The 17,574-nt window shown below is 37.2% G+C and overlaps 1 protein-coding gene and 2 non-coding genes across 3 annotated transcripts; 1 reads left to right on the top strand and 2 right to left on the bottom strand.

Annotated features, from left to right (window-relative positions):
• Positions 1-2,922: 2,922 nt before the first annotated feature.
• Positions 2,923-3,013, bottom strand: LOC133858190 (small nucleolar RNA snR60/Z15/Z230/Z193/J17). The gene has a single exon (XR_009898468.1). It is a non-coding gene; the product is annotated as a small nucleolar RNA snR60/Z15/Z230/Z193/J17 (small nucleolar RNA).
• A 73-nt stretch (positions 3,014-3,086) lies between these two features.
• LOC133858205 (small nucleolar RNA U83) lies at positions 3,087-3,169 on the bottom strand. The gene has a single exon (XR_009898483.1). It is a non-coding gene; the product is annotated as a small nucleolar RNA U83 (small nucleolar RNA).
• Positions 3,170-12,029: 8,860 nt separating this feature from the next.
• On the top strand, positions 12,030-13,209 carry LOC133857781 (umecyanin-like). The gene is made up of 2 exons (XM_062293129.1): positions 12,030-12,307; positions 12,785-13,209. The coding sequence occupies exons 1-2, from the start codon at positions 12,127-12,129 to the stop codon at positions 13,099-13,101; spliced, it is 498 nt and encodes a 165-aa protein (XP_062149113.1). The 5' UTR covers positions 12,030-12,126; the 3' UTR covers positions 13,102-13,209.
• Positions 13,210-17,574: the final 4,365 nt, after the last annotated feature.

Here is a 17,574-nt window from a genome sequence, read left to right as displayed (position 1 = left end):
TTCGGGGAGTACCTTCTACTTCAGACTCTTCAGCCAAAGGCTCGTCTAGGGGGGTGCCGACTTCTTCATTCATCTCTTCGAGAAAGTCACCACTTGAAGCGACAGGCTCTTGACGCACTTCCTCTTTGTCGGAAGGTATTATAACCGCTTTACCCCACAATCGCCCGGCGTCCGCAAGTCTTTGAGCCATTCGGTCCTGGCCTGTAAGCTTCCGTTTCCTGGCCGGATGCTTTACCCTACGCGCAACTGGGACATCTCGGGCCTCAGGTACATTTCCTTCTCCTTCTCCAGACCTCTCAGGTACCGCACATTGTTCACCATGGAACGAAGCCTCGGAGCCAGACTCATCCCGTGAAACAAAGGAAGGAGCAGGACTAGCCTCGGGAATGAAACCCCGAAAGCTGGCAGACCCCTCTTCAACGCTTACCCTAGGTGATGGAGCCGAAGGAGGAGTTCTCCTCGCACCCGAGGCGGCCAAAGGAATCTTCTGTTTCTTTTGTGCAGGAACATCCCCGAGAACTTCCTCAGGTGACCTCTTCTTAGTCATAGGTCTCGGGGATGGAGGGGCTTCATTCCTCTTCTTGACAGCTCCCCTCTTGGTGATTAACTGTTTATCTCTCGGAATGTCATATCCGAGAAACTGCCTCATATTCTCCTCGGTGACGAGATTGTCAAAATCGACTTCTTCAAACTTGTCGGCCTTGACTCTGGCAGCGGACCACCCACTTATCTCCTTAACATCCTCCAGTTCGGATACAGTGAGCGAAGGGGGGTCACTTCGGTCAGGTCGCAACAACTGCCAAGTCCGAGGCATCATACGATCTTCAGGAAGGAGAGTACCTTCGGGGCATTCCCACTCCCCGGAAACTCTGAAAAACTGCATCTCCCAGAACTTGTTGTTCGTCAGCCCACTCTTGAGCTTGATGAAAACAGGCGGGTGACGGCTGCAGAGTTCAATCATTCCCTCTGCAGTCTGCCTCGGCCTATAGATGTGGAAGAATTGCAGGATGTTCATCTCCTTCTTCAACACAAGCCTCCATAGGATGTAAGAGGCGAACAGGTACCGCCAAGCATTTGGCATTATCTGACTGGGCGCGATCATCAGAAAAAGAACGAAGTCTCGAGCAATCTCCGGAAACGGTAATCGAAGCCCAGCAAGAAACATCCTCTCATAAAGGGTAATATCGCCGCCATTAATGAATCGAGCTCCAGGCGCCTGATAGAACATCTTCACAGTTGGAGAAATTTCATAGTTCGAGCGAAGGACACCCTCATGCTTCGCGAAGATGATGGAATCGACCCTGCTCTCCAAAGGAGAAAGATCCACAGAGCCGTCGGGTCTCTTTGTCCGAACCCGAGACGAGGCTGAGACAGCTTTCTTGGGAGCCATGGAAGAAAGAAGAAAGGCAGAAACAGAAAAATACAGAGAAAGGAAAAGTTTGGGGAGGAAGACGACAATGGAGTATCGAGAAAAAGAAGTATCAGTGAGTGAACAGTACAATATCCCAACTTTAAACACCTCCACTACCACGTGTCCGAAATGCCAAAGGGCGCTGTCGATTCAAAATTTCCGAAGAGGAAAAGGCGCGCCTTCCGTAAATTCAGCATTAAATACGCTGCCTCGACGATACCATTTAATGATGACAAAAAGGCGGCTGTGCAGAGATGACGTCAACGTTGGGAAAAGAAGCGGTCAAATTCAAAATTTGAACTGTTGAAAAGACGCGCCCTGCGCAAACATCAGATACAGACTGGCAGCTGGAAAGTAATTCTCTTATTTCCGTTTATTTCTGAAATTAGAGAATTAGGGGGGTAACTGTTAGGGATAAAATCAACCCTAGAGACACGTGGATCCAATGACATCTCGGAGTTATGTCTCGGCTACTTGTTCCGCATGGTTCTATCCAGTAAAGGGAAGGACGTTTAGGTCCGAAGACATCTCGGAGATATGACGATGTCTCGGTCTTAAAATTCCAGGTTACGGTGTGTAAAATATCCCGAGATCTCCCAGCCAAGAGGGAGTGAACGTATCTCGGATATTTGTGCCTCGGAGTAATAACACCTCGGTATAATATCGAGTCGGTGCGGTATCTTCTCGGGGTTATATCCATTGGATGAGTCAACATCTCAGAGTATAAACATCTCGGACTTACACAACCCTGTTATGGTGCGGATATATCCCGAGATCTCCAGGTAAAAGCAGAAACGTCTCGGATATCATCACCTCGGAGGTCAGCTGAAATGTGCTACAATCTCTTAGGAAGGTGCCATGCGCCACACCCGTCTCAGAATTCGATAAGGATAGAATCCCAGGAGATCAGGGATAAACTACAGATCCATGATTTATGGGATAAGATGATTATTGACATGGAATCGAATTTAAAGAAGTACAAACGCAATCAACTGCGGATTCAACACTCCTATTCAAATTTCCAGAAGATATGATGAAAATTCAAACCGGGCTAGGACTCCTCAAACTCCTAATCCAACTCAATGTCAAGAAGGTCCGGCCTATAAATAAAGATCGTCACACCAGGTATAAGAGACGAGTTCTCTAAGCTCTTGAGATTAAGATTAAGGATTCTATACAGAAAACCTTTTAGACTGACTTAGGCATCGGAGTGGGCGTGGTCGGCACCCCCGACGAGTTGTTTGTTCCTTTTTGCAGGGTTGAAGTGTTCGGTAAAAAGTCAGGCAGCGAATCCTTAGGCGACACGTCACCATACCGGAAACTGTACCAACAAATTCAAATAATGGTTTCTTCATACATTATATATGATAACGGGTATAACATGAACACAATTACTTTCCAAAGCACACAACAACGGTTTCAAAGACATTAGATAAAAAAGTTAATCAAATTTTGGTTGGAGACTTGCAAATAAAAAGTTTAGACTGGAGAAAGACCATAAAGAATGAATCATGGGTCATCAGATAGGAGCGAAAGACTTGCAAATGTGATAATCACAGAGTATCATCTGAACTATGCATTACTGATCATCACACGACCCATATGACTAAAAATATGTTAATTGACTTGAGTTTGAAAAAAATAAAATATTTAATCACAGCATAAACAAATTGAAGGCCTCAGAAGGAAGGCAGTAGTGTTGACTGTAATCACGAACTGTCATACATTGCGCAAACACCGTTTGTTTCATCATCGGCAGCAGTTGAATCTTACAACAATTAGATTCACTTGATTGCATATAAAGAACAAAAAAAAAAGTTAAACAAACCAAGAAATCAGCAAAGCTTTTACATATCTGCATTAATTCCCTTTTCCTCAATTTTCTCAGCAAACAATCAGCCTGTAAAGTTACTTAAAAATAGAAAACTTAAACAAACAAAGGCCTCAGAGAGAAGATTAGATTGATCAACATATATAGATTCAGACATATGCTTGTCTTAAAAATATGTATTCAATCATCGGCCGACCCAATATGCAAATCAAAATCATACCCACAAAAACCAAACAGATCCAAAGCTTTCAGATGGGTTTGCGTTGTTGCTAGCATAATAATAATACATGCTGCAATTTCTTCTAATAATCTATCCCAAGCTCTTCAAAATTTCAAATATAAAAATCAATTGAGACAAGATAAACTGATAGAGATTAGAGCATACTTTTTCGATCTGTCGCGCCGGTCGGGCGTGCGGAGTGCGGTGGGCCGGTGGCCGGTGGCCGGTGGGAGGGCGTTCGGAGTGCGGTGGCCGGTGGGTGGGCGGGCGGGCGGAGTGCGGGCCGGCTAGGGTTCAATCTTCAGAAATCAGAAATCAGAATAATGAGAATATCATCTGATTTTTGATTTTTTGTCATTTTGAGATTTTTAATTTTTTTCACTTTCGGGTTAGTCGGGTTAGCCGGGTTAGTCGGGTTAGTCGGGTTAGCCGGGTTAGTCGGGTTAGCCGGGTTACCCGTTACCTACCGTTACTCGTTAGTCGTTAGTCTAGTTTTTTTTTTTTTTTTTTTTTTAAAAAAAATCATAATCGGGTCACATTCGTGTCTGGCGGGTCAACCCGCGGGTTGACCCGCCAGACACGATTATAATCGGGTCATAATCGGGTTGACCCGATTATGACCCGAACCCGATTACAGTAAACCCTAACCCTATTTTCCCGTGTCGTGTTCGTGTCGGGTTCGCGGGTCGTGTCAAAAATTGCCAACCCTAGACGCAGTAGGGTCGGGTCGTTGTGAATCCAATCCTGCAGAGTCTGGTGGCTGTCACAGATTTCTATTGGGATGGAACCATGCACAGCTACCATGTCATTCAACTTCTTACACTTGGTCTTACCCCTAACTAGTCTAACAAGCGTGCTAGCTGTTATCTCAAAACATGATAATGTAGTCAGTTTTATCAGGCAAAGTACTTTGTAAAATGTCCATAAAAAACACAAACACAACAACAACAACAACAAAAAAGATACAATCTAATACACATATAATTCATATGCACTTATAGGACGCAGTAGGGGTAGGTCCTTGTGAATCCAATCATGCAGCTGACCGAATGTGATTAGAAGACTCCGCCGACTCATGGGGGACCATCATCGCCATATCTGTAGCATCAACTACAGAATTGGAAGACTGTTTGGCAGTTGAAATTAAGCCCTGACCTCGGCCACGACCTTGTACGCGTAGTCCCGCCCATAGCCATGGTCAATCTGCTCATAAATTGAAAACCAAAAAATTAAATCAGAAAAATTATAACCATGATATAATTCATTACAATAAATTTTAACAATCAAATATGTTAGTGTTTTACTAAGCACATAAGATAATTTACAAAAAACAAAACACAAAAAAAGGAATATATATATATATATATAGCATTTGTTCATTAAATATGTTAATACACTTTCAACTTATACCAAAATTGTGCTTACATTCAACACATATCATCATTAGAGTCAGAGTTTGTATGAGTGTTGCTTGAAAATGATTGTTCGTGTTTAGAGTCTGTATTGTCATGGCTAGATAACTCTTCTTAATCATTCGAGTTTGTGTCATGGTCCTCATTCAACATGTTCTCGTCAACGAACATGCTTCCATCAAGTTGTACATATAATTCATCAATTGCTATTGACATATCATCTTTACGTAATTGAGTGGATTCTTCAACATTTGTGTCATCAACATGGACAACGTTACCCCCAACACATTCATCTTTCTGGTATGCATCATCTCTAATACCTTGGTCATCTTCTTCGTTATCTTCCTCTTGTACTGTTGGAATGTCATATATGTTTTTATTGATCCGCTTTTGCACCACTTTCCAATTACCAGTAAGTTTTGGATTATCCAAGTGAAACACTTGTGAAGCTTGGCATACTAAGATGAGCGGGTTGGACTTATACCATTTATGACTCCTATTCACACTCGTGAAGCCTTGGTCCATTCGTATTCCTGTTGAATTCTCAATGTTCCACCAATCACACTCAAATAAATACACGGTATTTGGGCCAGGGTAACACAAATCCAAAACTCTCTTCAACTCACTGTAGTCCTCAATCATCGACGTGTCATGCTCACATTTTATAACAATACCACAGTTATGGGTAGTACGAGTCTGTTCACATTCTTTCGTTTGGTACTTAACCCCATTCACAATGCAACCTCTATACGATCTAACCTGATGATCAGGCCCGCATGCAAGATCATATAATTGTTTTGAGACATTCTCTGCATTACGCCTACAATTGTATAAATGTTTATGAAACCTGTCACGCCCCCGTTTTGGGATATAAGGGAAACACAAACTTAAGCTATGAAAATAAAAGATAATAAAAACATCCACATATTTCCAGGAGATAACACAAATAGGAGGATTGACTTCATACTTCTTTTATATATATATATATATATATATATATATATATATATATATATATATATATATATATATATATATATATATATATATATGCAGTTCTTATGTTAGTACATAACAATGTCAGGGATCAATGAAAGTTAACATTGTACAATATACAAAAGTTAGTCCGGTCTATGAAAATCTACTGTTCTAGGGAGGTCATTGCCATCCACTAAAAAGAATTTGGCCTACAGTGTCTTAAGCTATACATAATCAAACAACAAAAAGTCCCTGGCTAGGAATTATTGTTATTCAAAACAAACATAGACCCATTGATCTTCCTCTGTGAGCTAATATTTTGGGTCGTTATATGTTGTGAACCCGATTGGAATTCCAGCTAAGAGGACAATTATGTATAGAGCCATCTGAAAAATTTACAGGGAAATGGGTAAGTTCAACAACTCAGTAAGTAACACAATATAACAATAGCAGTATTACTTTTAAAATTGGATAGAACTCAAATCTTACAGATAAAGAAATTATTAGATCAAATAAAGAAGAAAGTAATTATTATTCATTTAGAATATACGTTTTAACCATCTTGACCCAACTCCGCTTTTAACCATGAGCGGCGCATGTTTGGCTTTTCCCAAAGGACCCATATGGGTTCATCCTGTTGTTACAGAGGAGAGCTTTACCAGGATGGGGGCTTCACTAGGTGAAGGTGTATGTCATTGGTTTGTTTAACATCCTAAACACTGTATGTCATTAGAAATCTGAATCTTTTGGCTCATCTGTTGGATTCGAGAGATCTCACTTGTTTGAGTTGTTTATCACAAGCACATTAGTATAGGGTCTGTGAGGTATGAGATTTGAATTGAAGAATGTGTGTTTTGAGATTTGTAGGATGATTTGTTGATGAAACCTTGGCTTAAATTTCAAAAAGAAAAAAGAAAAAAGAATCATCATAGTTTGAGTTCTCATTGAGTAACCGGACCTCTTGCCTCATTAAGCATTGAGTGTTTGCGTAAAAAGATGATAAATTCAACTTGGCTGATTGTATGGCTAGTTTGGCTTCGTAACCTTTTTGACTCGAGTAATTAAGCCCTTAAGAAAGTTTTTATATCTAGTGCCCTAAAACCATCTGGTTTGGGAGTTACTGGCCCAACTTTTTTTTTATTTTTTTTATTTTTTTTTAAGTTTTGGTGCTTTAAGTGTTTTGCAAGTCATTGAGAGAAAATGACAGTTTTTATGTGGAATTGCAAAGAAGTGGAAAAACAAGAGAAATTATCGACTACTAGATTGAGCCCATGCAGGCGCCATTGAGAGCATTAGGGCTGACATGGCAGCCAAAACTACTTGTATTCTTTTCTCTTGAAGACGTGTTCGTGCGACTGTGTTGCATGTTTTCCATACACGGATGTGCTTCTCCTAATTGGCAAGACCAAAAGAAAAGAAATACAAATTTTCTTTAATTGGAGGTGAAAAATTAAAAAACTTCTAATTTACCGTGGGTGTGTGCAACGTGTAACAAAATATCAAAAGTGCGGAATTAAAAGAGACAAATATTTTGTTAATGAAGTGAAAATTCAATTAAGAGAAAAACCACTCCGGGGCAGCCAAACCCAGGATATCCACTATTCAGAAGACAAAGCTAATTACAAAGCAGTAGCACTCACATACCCTTGATGCAGTGGTCGTACCTTGAACTCTGACGTGTAACCCAATACGAACACCTCCCAACCAGGTCTCCTACCTGAAGGGGTCTTCAATGAAATCCTTTACCTTAGGGCCAACCCCTAAGATAGACTTCATAGCTGATCAAATCACACATTGACAACAGGTAGAGAGCTAGTAGATCTTCAATATCTCCCTAAACACCCTCTCTAAGCTTACAAAGAATTCACTACCGAATTCATACAAATTACATGCCTAGGGGCCTATATTTATAGGCTACAGAAGATCAAAATTGAGTCTGATATGATTTCCCTAGGCGGCGTCCGGACGGTAGCTGAGGGCGTCTGGATGGACAACTGTGCAATCGGCTTTCCAAAATAGCACTGAGATTCTTTCTTGAATAAGGCTGCGTCCGGACGGTATTGCCCTAGCGTTCGGACGGTTGCAGTTCTGCTGCACGCAATTTCCATAATAAGGTATGAGTGTTCGGACAGTGTAGATTGATGCCCGGATGGTTGAACGTCTTCTGCACGACTTACCTTATCAAGGATAGCGTCCAAACGGAATACCATGTCGCTTGGACGGTTTGCAGCCGTCTTTTCATAATTGTGTCTGGGATAGAAACCCTATTACTTGTTGAACACTGAATGGTGTCTAGACTGTATTGCCATGTCGTTAGGATGAATGCACTTGAACGTTGGATTTTTCTCGAACTCTGAAGAGCAGCTGGACAATTTGCCATTATGTTCGGACGGATGCAACCTTGAACAGTTCGAAGTTTTTAGATACTGATGGGCGTCCGGACGACATTACCACCTCGTCCGGACGTAAGTTGCTGACTGATGAGCGTCCGGTCGCTTAGACTGGGTCGTTCGGACGGAAACATGGGATCCGATTTCTCTGAGTTGAAATCTGCACAGAATCTTCCTTGGATACTCAAAATAGCCTTGAACACTGAAGTAGCCTTCTTGCAGCTTGTGACACTCGAACTTTGTCATAAAAGGCTATTTCCATATTAGAGAAATAAACTCTGAATATCTGAAGATTCTGAAATAAATGGCATCCCAGTGAAAGCAGCAATATTACATAATAGTGATTTTGTCAAACAGAATGCGGCCAACACAAAAACTAACAGGAAGCGCAGAAACCTAGGGCTGAAAAGCATATATATTTTGCTTTTCTCTTGAAAACGTGAACAAGGGGGGTGGGGGGGGACTGTGCAAAAGAGAGTATTTTTTTTAGAAGCCGTTCTTGTGTTTTTTTTAGAAATCATTCGTGAGTGTGCCTTCTACACGTTCCTTTCCATACCTAGGCACTAAACAATAGACATAAGTTTTCCTTAATAAGGAAATAGAAGCACCGACACATGCTCTCTCTAGGTAGCATCGAGACCTAAGACTTGTAATATATATATATATATATATATATATATATTCTTTCTCTTGTGAATGTGTACGGAGGGAAGCGGCAATTCAGAGCATTATTTTGTTTTTGTCTTAGAGCAATTCCTACATGTTAGCTCTTTGTATGCCTTTCAATTTTTATGTTTTTAATAAAAGTTAGTATGTTGAATTTAGTTATGAGAGGCTAAAATCTTCAACTAAAGTTGAAAATGAAATCTCGCCATTAATTAACACGCACATTCTTGTTATTTTATTTTATGCAATTCCGATGTTTATCAAAATACTGTTCAAGTCCAATTCAATTAATTGATTTATTTCTTTTGATTGAATGTTGTGATGATTATTTGTTAAAAGTTGAATATTCGATGTGTTTCAACCGATGGATACATTGAATCATTCGATTGAAAGAGGATATCCATTGTGATTTATTTATCAAACGAATACATTGGATGATTTAATTTCATTTGGGTATTTGTTGTGATTTGTTAAAAGGTTGGATTCATTGAATGATTTAATATACATTTTATGTATAAGGCTTATTTGTTTATCGGTTGTATGAGTAAAATACAAGAATGTGTTGTTTGATTTGGCGATGTGGATTCTGAAAACCTTAGTGCATTCCATCAATTGTTTTTAATAAGTTTTTATTTAGTTTATTATTTTGCATGTTAAAACTCAAAAAATTCGAAACTAGGTCAAAATAGAATTAGTTTAAATAGAAATTAATTTTCATAACTCAATTCCCTATGGATTCGACCTCGTACTTGCACACACACTACATTGCATATGATTCGTGCGCTTGCGAGTATTGTAAAACTCACAACACAACCCCATCAAGGGAGGTTGAAAGAATGCCCAGCCTATCACATTCATAGGTTAAGTTCAGGTAAAAGAGGCGGACATGACGTGGGAACACCATGTCAATGCAAGGTACGTTGGAACAATACGTCCAATCCCCTCTTCTTGAAAGCTTGTATGCCCATTTTGTGGCTTCAAGACGCTTGAAGTTGTCTTTGATGGCGGAATGGGTCTCAAGGGTGAGAGCCCGACGCTGCCATTCCCCATTAGTGAAGCTGCTGAGGGTGTTGGAGGAACGAGAAGTAGAGGCCTGTGTGGTATGCGTAATGAACATTGGTTGGGACACTTGATCCAACACCTGTTGGGTGTGGGACAACACAGCACGACGAAACCCCAAACTTGGAAGAGAAAGCAGTTGGGCAACACGAAGGAGAGATTCCAAAGCTTACCAGGGGTGGAAATTGAGGTACCAAGGTGAAAGAGGATCAGATTGAAGTGCTCAGTGGAGAAAAGCTCTTGAACATTCGTCTGAAAGAGAACTAGGGCTCGAGCGTGTTGAGAGAGAATGAAAAAAATGAGGCTGAATGCTCTTATAAAAAGAGTCACGTGCCCTGTTCTGTGCGAGTACACTCGAGCTTAGCTGGTAATGCGCTCGAGCTCAACGATGAACTTGAGCCCTGTGCTGGATGCACTCAAGTTCAACTGAAAGTGCGCTCGATCCCAGTGAGGAATTCTAATTTGAAACCACCCCTTCCCCATTATTATTATTATTTTTTTTTAATTTTTTTTTATGTGTATATATATTTCCTATTTTTCTCTTTTTTATGAGACATATGACCATGTGACAAGTTTTGATTGGTTTGACATGAAATTCCATTTATTTACAAAATAAAACCTAGCTAGAAAAAAACAAAGTCGTTAAAACCCAGATATTGAAATGACATTTAACCCAAAAATTTAAAAAATAGAAAAACTTTACTAATAATATAAAAAGAACTATTTTTTTTTCTATATATATATATATTTAAAAAAATTTAATTGGTTTATATGTTTTTTTTTTTTTGTTATACAGGGTCAATAGTGTCGACATAAAAGTCGACGCTTGTAACCTATTATCAGTGTCGACACCTATCAGCCGACAAGGTGTTGACATTGATATTTTTCAATTTTTTTCTTCAATCATTTAATTTTTTTTAATACAGGGTCAATAACGTCGACTACAAAGTCGACACTATTAACCTATTATCAATAACATCGACTATTAGCATCGACTGTCAGAAGTCGACGCTGATAATCGACTATTAGCATCGACTTTTCTGTCGATGTTAATAATGTCGCCGCTAATGATCGGATTTCTTGAAGTGACACTGAGCAACATTTGACTACCACTAAGTAGCTCCTGAATCATCGTCGAACCACTACCAGGCCATCACCGGATCACTGGCGGGCCTCTGCCAAACCACTACTGGAACTAAATTATTAGGTTAATTTTTTAAAAAAATTATTTTATATTAATATTTTTATGTTGTGAATAAAAATTAATTTTTTTAAGTTAATAAAATTGAATGAAAATATAAAAAATAGTTATAATTTTTCGTAAGCGCCAAAGGCCAAAAAGTATTTTCAAAGGAAAATAATTTCTTGAAAAATGATTCATCTGAATGCATTTTCCTACAGAAAACATTTTAAGTAAATATAGTTATGTTTTGGGCAAAGCTTAAGTTAGTTAATCATTATTTTTTATAACTTTGTTTCTTTTTAATTTCTTTTTTAAAAGAAGAGTCACGATATATAGTACTAACTAATGAATCTTACTGAATATATATATATATATATATATATATATATATATATATATATATATATATATACCAACTCATTTGAATGAGTTTGAACATTTGATTTGCACACTCATTTTTCTCACAACATTTTGATAGATTTTGTATAATTTCTAAAATATAATAAATTATGGTTAGGTTTTATACCAGATCGAACTTATATATCGTGTCAAATAGCAAACTTGGCAGATGATTGCCACGTGACCACCCTTCATGAATATCATTAAAACCTGGTCACAATTGTTGTGCTGCTGAATCTAATTAAGACCTGCATCTGCTGGGTTGCTTGTTTGAATATACAAACTATTTCGGCATTCTCACCTTATCTTTGAATACTTCAGCCGCGTCCCAAGAGCCGAGAAGGAGAATGGGCCAAACCCAGGACCAATTAAACCCTTTTTTTTTTTTTTTTAAATTTTATAAATTTCTCTCTTTGCATGGCAATTATCATACGCAACTTCGCAAGTATATATATATATCTATTAATCTGAGCCCTCTTCTATCCATATCCAAAAGCCTTCCTCATCTCGCATAGACACTCTTTCGATCAGAGAAGAAAATACATCTTTTAGAGACGAATTAACTCAGCAATATATTATGGGCAGCCGCATGGGTTTGATCGGGTGCTTCGTCATTGTGGTTTCTGTACTACTGAGGGGTGCAACTGCTGCAACAGTTTATGAGGTGGGGGACAGCCTCGGCTGGACTGTTCCTCCAAACACCACCTACTACTCCACCTGGGCCAGCACGAAGACATTCTTTCTTGGCGACAAACTTTGTAAGCTATCATCAACTCCATAAATTGTAGAGTACATGGTATTCAACATTTGGTTGATATTGAAATATGTTATATTTAACTGTGTTAATGAGCTTAATACACATAAGGTACAAACCATTTGATAAGACTATAACACATTAATCATGGTGATCTGATCAACATAGAAATAGAGAGTTCTGATTAACATGTTAGCATGGTTATGCATTAGTGTAAGTGAGAACTTAGTTAGGGACTTTTGTATTGTAGACAATGACTACAATGTAACTCTTAGGGTTAGTTCAGAATGATGGACGTAACTGTCAAACACCAAACCACCCGTAAATATTCTGTTTTTATTTTCTCCCTTGCTTTAGTTTTTTATTCTTGTATTTTAGATTTCTACACGACTCTCAACAACCTTAAACAGCCCATGCAATATCTATATGAACAAAATAGAGAGAGATTGATGGATATTATTGTTTCCCCTCCGATGAACAGCATTCAACTGGACAATGGGGACGCACACTGTGGCGGAGGTATCCAAGGCTGATTACGATAGCTGCACGAAGGTGTCATCTTATATAGGCAGCCCAGTCATATTCACTCCTCCGTCAACCGGTTCTTACTACTTCATCTGTACCGTGAGTGACCACTGCCAACTTGGTCAAAAGTTGGCTTTCACCGTTTCCGCACCAAACTCCAATACCGTTGGATCGCCGCCAACTGAATCGCCCACGTCCGCCGCTTCATCTCTAAGCGTCGGTGCCTTATTTGCAGTGCTGCTCTCCGCACCAGTCATCTATTTCTTGGCTTAATTACCTCTAAATTAATTAATTAATTAATGTCCCCAAAGTAGAACAGTTGTTGATTATTATTTATCTGTGTACGTCTCATGATTCTTCTACTACCAGGGAATTTTTTTTTTGTCTTCTTGCTGCGCGCTTTAGTGCTTACATATATATATATATATATATGTACTCTATTTTGTAATAAGTTACAATAAAACAGTTGATTAAAGCTGATATATTGCAAATTTATAACAACGACTATATATCGTGGTATTGTTTACAAGATGATCATGGAGTTTAATAAAGCCTTCGGCTTTTACTCGACCATTTAAGCCCCAAACTCCTTTATAGTCTTAACTAATTTGAATACATTTGCAAGAATATGTTTTAACGCCCCTAAAAATATTGAACAAGGTGAAGCAGAATGTAGTATTTCTAACAAGCTATTGCAATGAAAAATGTTCAAATTTCAAAAATGCCACCTACAAATTAACTCAAGGAGAAATAAGAAATGGGAAAAAGTGCTCAAAGTCTATCATTTTCAAGCAGAAAATGAAGAATACTTTTCTCCCATAGTCAAGGAAAGAAAAATGGATAACTTTATAAAAGGGTATCGAATTATACACTATTTTGAGATAAGGGTATTAAACTAGCAAATGCCTCAAACTGGGATATCCAAGTTTCCAAATATCTCACTTAAGGATACGCCGTTAAGATTTGTTGTTAAATCTAGCAAAAATTCCCAAAATACCCGTCTTTATTTTTTTGGGTACTTCTAACAAGCTATTGCAATGAAAAATGTTCAAATTTCAAAAATGCCACCTACAAATTAACTCAAGGAGAAATAAGAAATGGGAAAAAGTGCTCAAAGTCTATCATTTTCAAGCAGAAAATGAAGAATACTTTTCTCCCCTAGTCAAGAAAAGAAAAATGGATAACTTTACAAAATGGTATTGAATTATACACTGTTTTGAGATAAAGATATTAAACTAGCAAATGCCTCAAACTGGGATATCCAAGTTTCCAAATATCTCACTTAAGGATACTCCTTTTAGATTTGTTGTTAAATTTTGCAAAAATTCCCAAAATACCCGTCTTTATTTTTTTGGGTACTTCGTTAGGATTTAACAGCAAATCCTAACAGAGTACTCTTAAGTGAGACGCTTGGAACTTGGATACCCCAGTTTGAGACGTTTGCTAGTTCAGTACCCTTATTTCAAAATGGCGTATAATTCGATACCTTTTTGTGAAGTTTTTTGAAAGAAAAAATATGTGATGTATATCTTTGGAAATTTTAATTTCCTTAAATATAACCCATATAGTACACTTAGCGTTCTCATAGATGCTAGAGGTACAATTTGTATTAATGTTAGGTGGATTAAAGCAAATCTTAACAGAGTACCCTTAAGTGAGACGTTTAGAAACTTGGATACCCCAGTTTGAGACGTTTGCTAGTTCATTACCCTTATTTCAAAACGGCGTATAATTCGATACCCTTTTGTGAAGTTTTTTGAAATAAAAAATATGTGATGTATGTCTTTGGAAATTTTAATTTCCTTAAATATAACCCATATAGTACCCTTAGCGTTCTCATAGATGCTAGAGGTACAATTTGTATTAATGTTAGGTGGATTAATGTTCTTCTTTATGAAAAAACGATGTTGATGAAGAGCTAGTCCTATTTTCGTCATAGAAATTGATGGAAAGGAAACAAAAATAGAGTATAAAGTAGAAAATATTGCTATCCGGATGAGCAATAATAAAATTATTATATCAAAAAATTTTGTTTTCCCCATATGAATGGTGATTTTTTGCTAGGTAATAATTTTCTGCACAATTATTTGCCTATGTAAATTCATCAAAAATTTATTGCATTAACACTCAAAAAAGAGTTGGTTAATATTGCAATACTTGAACAACACAAGCATAAATGCACATCCAACTTCACGCCAACAAAGTGTGGTGAGTCTTATTTTCAAACCATCAATATTTAAGATTCATCGCATTGGATCTATAAGATTCTTGAATAAAATTTTAGCGAAGACGAGCCCTTTAAGACTATGGTTGAAATTCTTGTTTCTGTAGTGTAAAATTAAAATACCCTAATGTACGTCATTATTAGAGTCAAACCCATTATTTATACTAAACAAGACATAGATGAATTTGATATTCGAATTAAATAAGCTCTTGATAAGAAATTAATAGAAGAGACAAACAATCATCGTTCTAGTCTAGCTTTTATGATAAGAAAACATAGTGAAGTAAAAAGATGGAAAGCCCGGATCGTAATCAATTAATATAAGAGGCTTAAGGTACAATGAGAATTCCATTGATATTTTATTTCAAGAAAAGTTGTTTTTGGTTAATCAAACCAAATGATCAAAGATATTTAAAACATTTGAGTGTAATTCAGGATTCTAGCAATGTAACACCCCCTATAAGAATATGATTAAGAGTGTTCCGATTTGGCTTAAGTATGTTGAGGTTAATCGTAAGTCACAAAGTGAGAGTAAGATTTTTGGACACTTATGGAGGTTCTGTGCCAAACGATTGACCAATAATGCTCAAACCTTAAAGATCGATAGGTGCCTTTTAACGATTGAGCGGTACGATACTAGGCAGAAAGATCGATTAGTACTTCAATGATTGATCTGTGCAATCTACATGCAAATATAAAGATTTGGACATCTCAGGATGATGAAGCCTATATATATAAGGGTCTTGGACAACCGTTAGCTCCATTTTGGTTCCCCTTTTAGCTAGGAAACCCTAGAGAGAGAGAGAGAGGGAGAGAGGGAGAGAAGGAAGGATTTTCTTGAAAGTTTGAGAATCCAACCTTCAAAAGAGGTAAACCCTACACCAATGCTGTTTCTTTTCGTGTGTTAATCTTGTTTAATCCATGATTAGTTTGTCACTATATATAAAAAAAAAGACAATTAATGCCATTTTTTTAATGCCATTTTAGGCTATATAAACAACACTAAACACTTAGTGCCGTTTAATTAGTGCCGCTTCTCAAACGGCATTAATGTAGCGGTCTTAAATTAAATTAATGCTGCTTAGGACACAAATGTCGTTAATTTATGCATTTTTTGAGAAGTGGCATTAAGCATATTAACCCCGCTTATTATAAAAACGACATTAAATTTTATGCCTCTTATTATAAAAATGGCAGTAAATTCAATGCCGTTTAAGTAAAAAAGGGCATTAATCTCATATTTTCTTCTTCTTCTTTCTTTCTTTCTTTTTTTTTTTTTTTTTTTTTTTTTTTTTTCCTCTTTTTATTTATTTATTTATTTATTTATTTTATTTTTATTTTTTTTATATATATATTCACAACCAACATGAAACAAAAAACCAACCGATTGAACTTGATAAAAATTGCTTAAAGTTAAGATACACAAATTGTAATGACCCACTTTTGCAAAAAGCGTAAGTGAAATTTTTTCAATTTCCACGTGATATTACTAACTCATCTGAGTTATAAATTAGCAGCGAAATATAATTTTTCTTTAACAATGAAACATCAGAGCTAACTAAATAACATCAATATATAAAAATAATAACCTTTTGTTCTGATATAATAATTATATTCAAAATAATAACATATGTGCCACAAGCGACACTTAATAAATAAATAATTACTGTCTTTTCCAACATAACAAATATTACATATTAAAATAATTATTCCAGTAGTCTTGACCTTTGATCCACCCTGCAAAAACTCGCATGAGATTGCGGTTATCACCACAATATCATGCTGTGGTCAAGTGAGTCAACAGTCCTTGACCACAGTGAAATACTGCATTATTTAAAAGTACACTAAGCAATCAAATGATGAATATATAAATACATGCACAACCTTATATACTTCTTGCATTAACCTTAATAAGAACCTATGTTCCATCTATTTGAAGCCTATGCTTTACTTATTATGAGCCTATGCTCCGTTAGATTAAAGCCTATGCTTCTTTCATTATGAGCCTATGCTTAATACTTAATAATGAAAGCCTATGTTTCATTAAATCTCTCAGGGGGCCTATGCTCACCAGCTTTGTTATTAATCTTTAAACCTTTGGTTTATCCGTCGGTCTTATCAGTGTATTGATGCCTTGGTACCTAAACTTTCGGTTTATCTGTTGGTCTAGTCAATTACTTGACGTTTTGGTACGTAAACCTCAGTTCATCCGTTGGTCTTCTCAATTCACTGTCGCCTTGGTACCTAAACATCCAGTATTTTTATTAACCCATTCATAACTCATAATATGATTATGTAAACAACATCATGATATACATAATTCCAACCAGAGCATGTTAAACATATCAAATGCCAAACCATATGCATACAATTAAATAAAGTAGACTTCAACACATAATCAAAAACCACCACACATATCATCTTCAGTGAGTAAGAAATACTCACAACAGTTCTTCTGGCTTCAGGAAATGTTCACAGATATAATCACTGCAATATATATTTAATACAGATAATAATGAATT

This window comes from Alnus glutinosa, chromosome 14 (genome assembly GCF_958979055.1).
Source record: "Alnus glutinosa chromosome 14, dhAlnGlut1.1, whole genome shotgun sequence".
In the NCBI taxonomy this organism is placed as follows: Eukaryota; Viridiplantae; Streptophyta; class Magnoliopsida; order Fagales; family Betulaceae; genus Alnus; species Alnus glutinosa.
The sequence above is the reverse complement of the archived record's forward strand: the minus strand, read 5'-3'. Positions and strand labels throughout refer to the sequence as shown.

What these genes read in the sequence shown, in the direction of transcription:
- LOC133857781 (XM_062293129.1), top strand. Translation starts at nt 12,127, where the DNA reads ATGGGCAGCCGCATGGGTTTGATCGGGTGCTTCGTCATTGTGGTTTCT. An exon ending in CTTTCTTGGCGACAAACTTT is followed by an intron (nt 12,308 to 12,784) that starts GTAAGCTATCAT and finishes TCCGATGAACAG; the next exon opens with CATTCAACTGGACAATGGGG.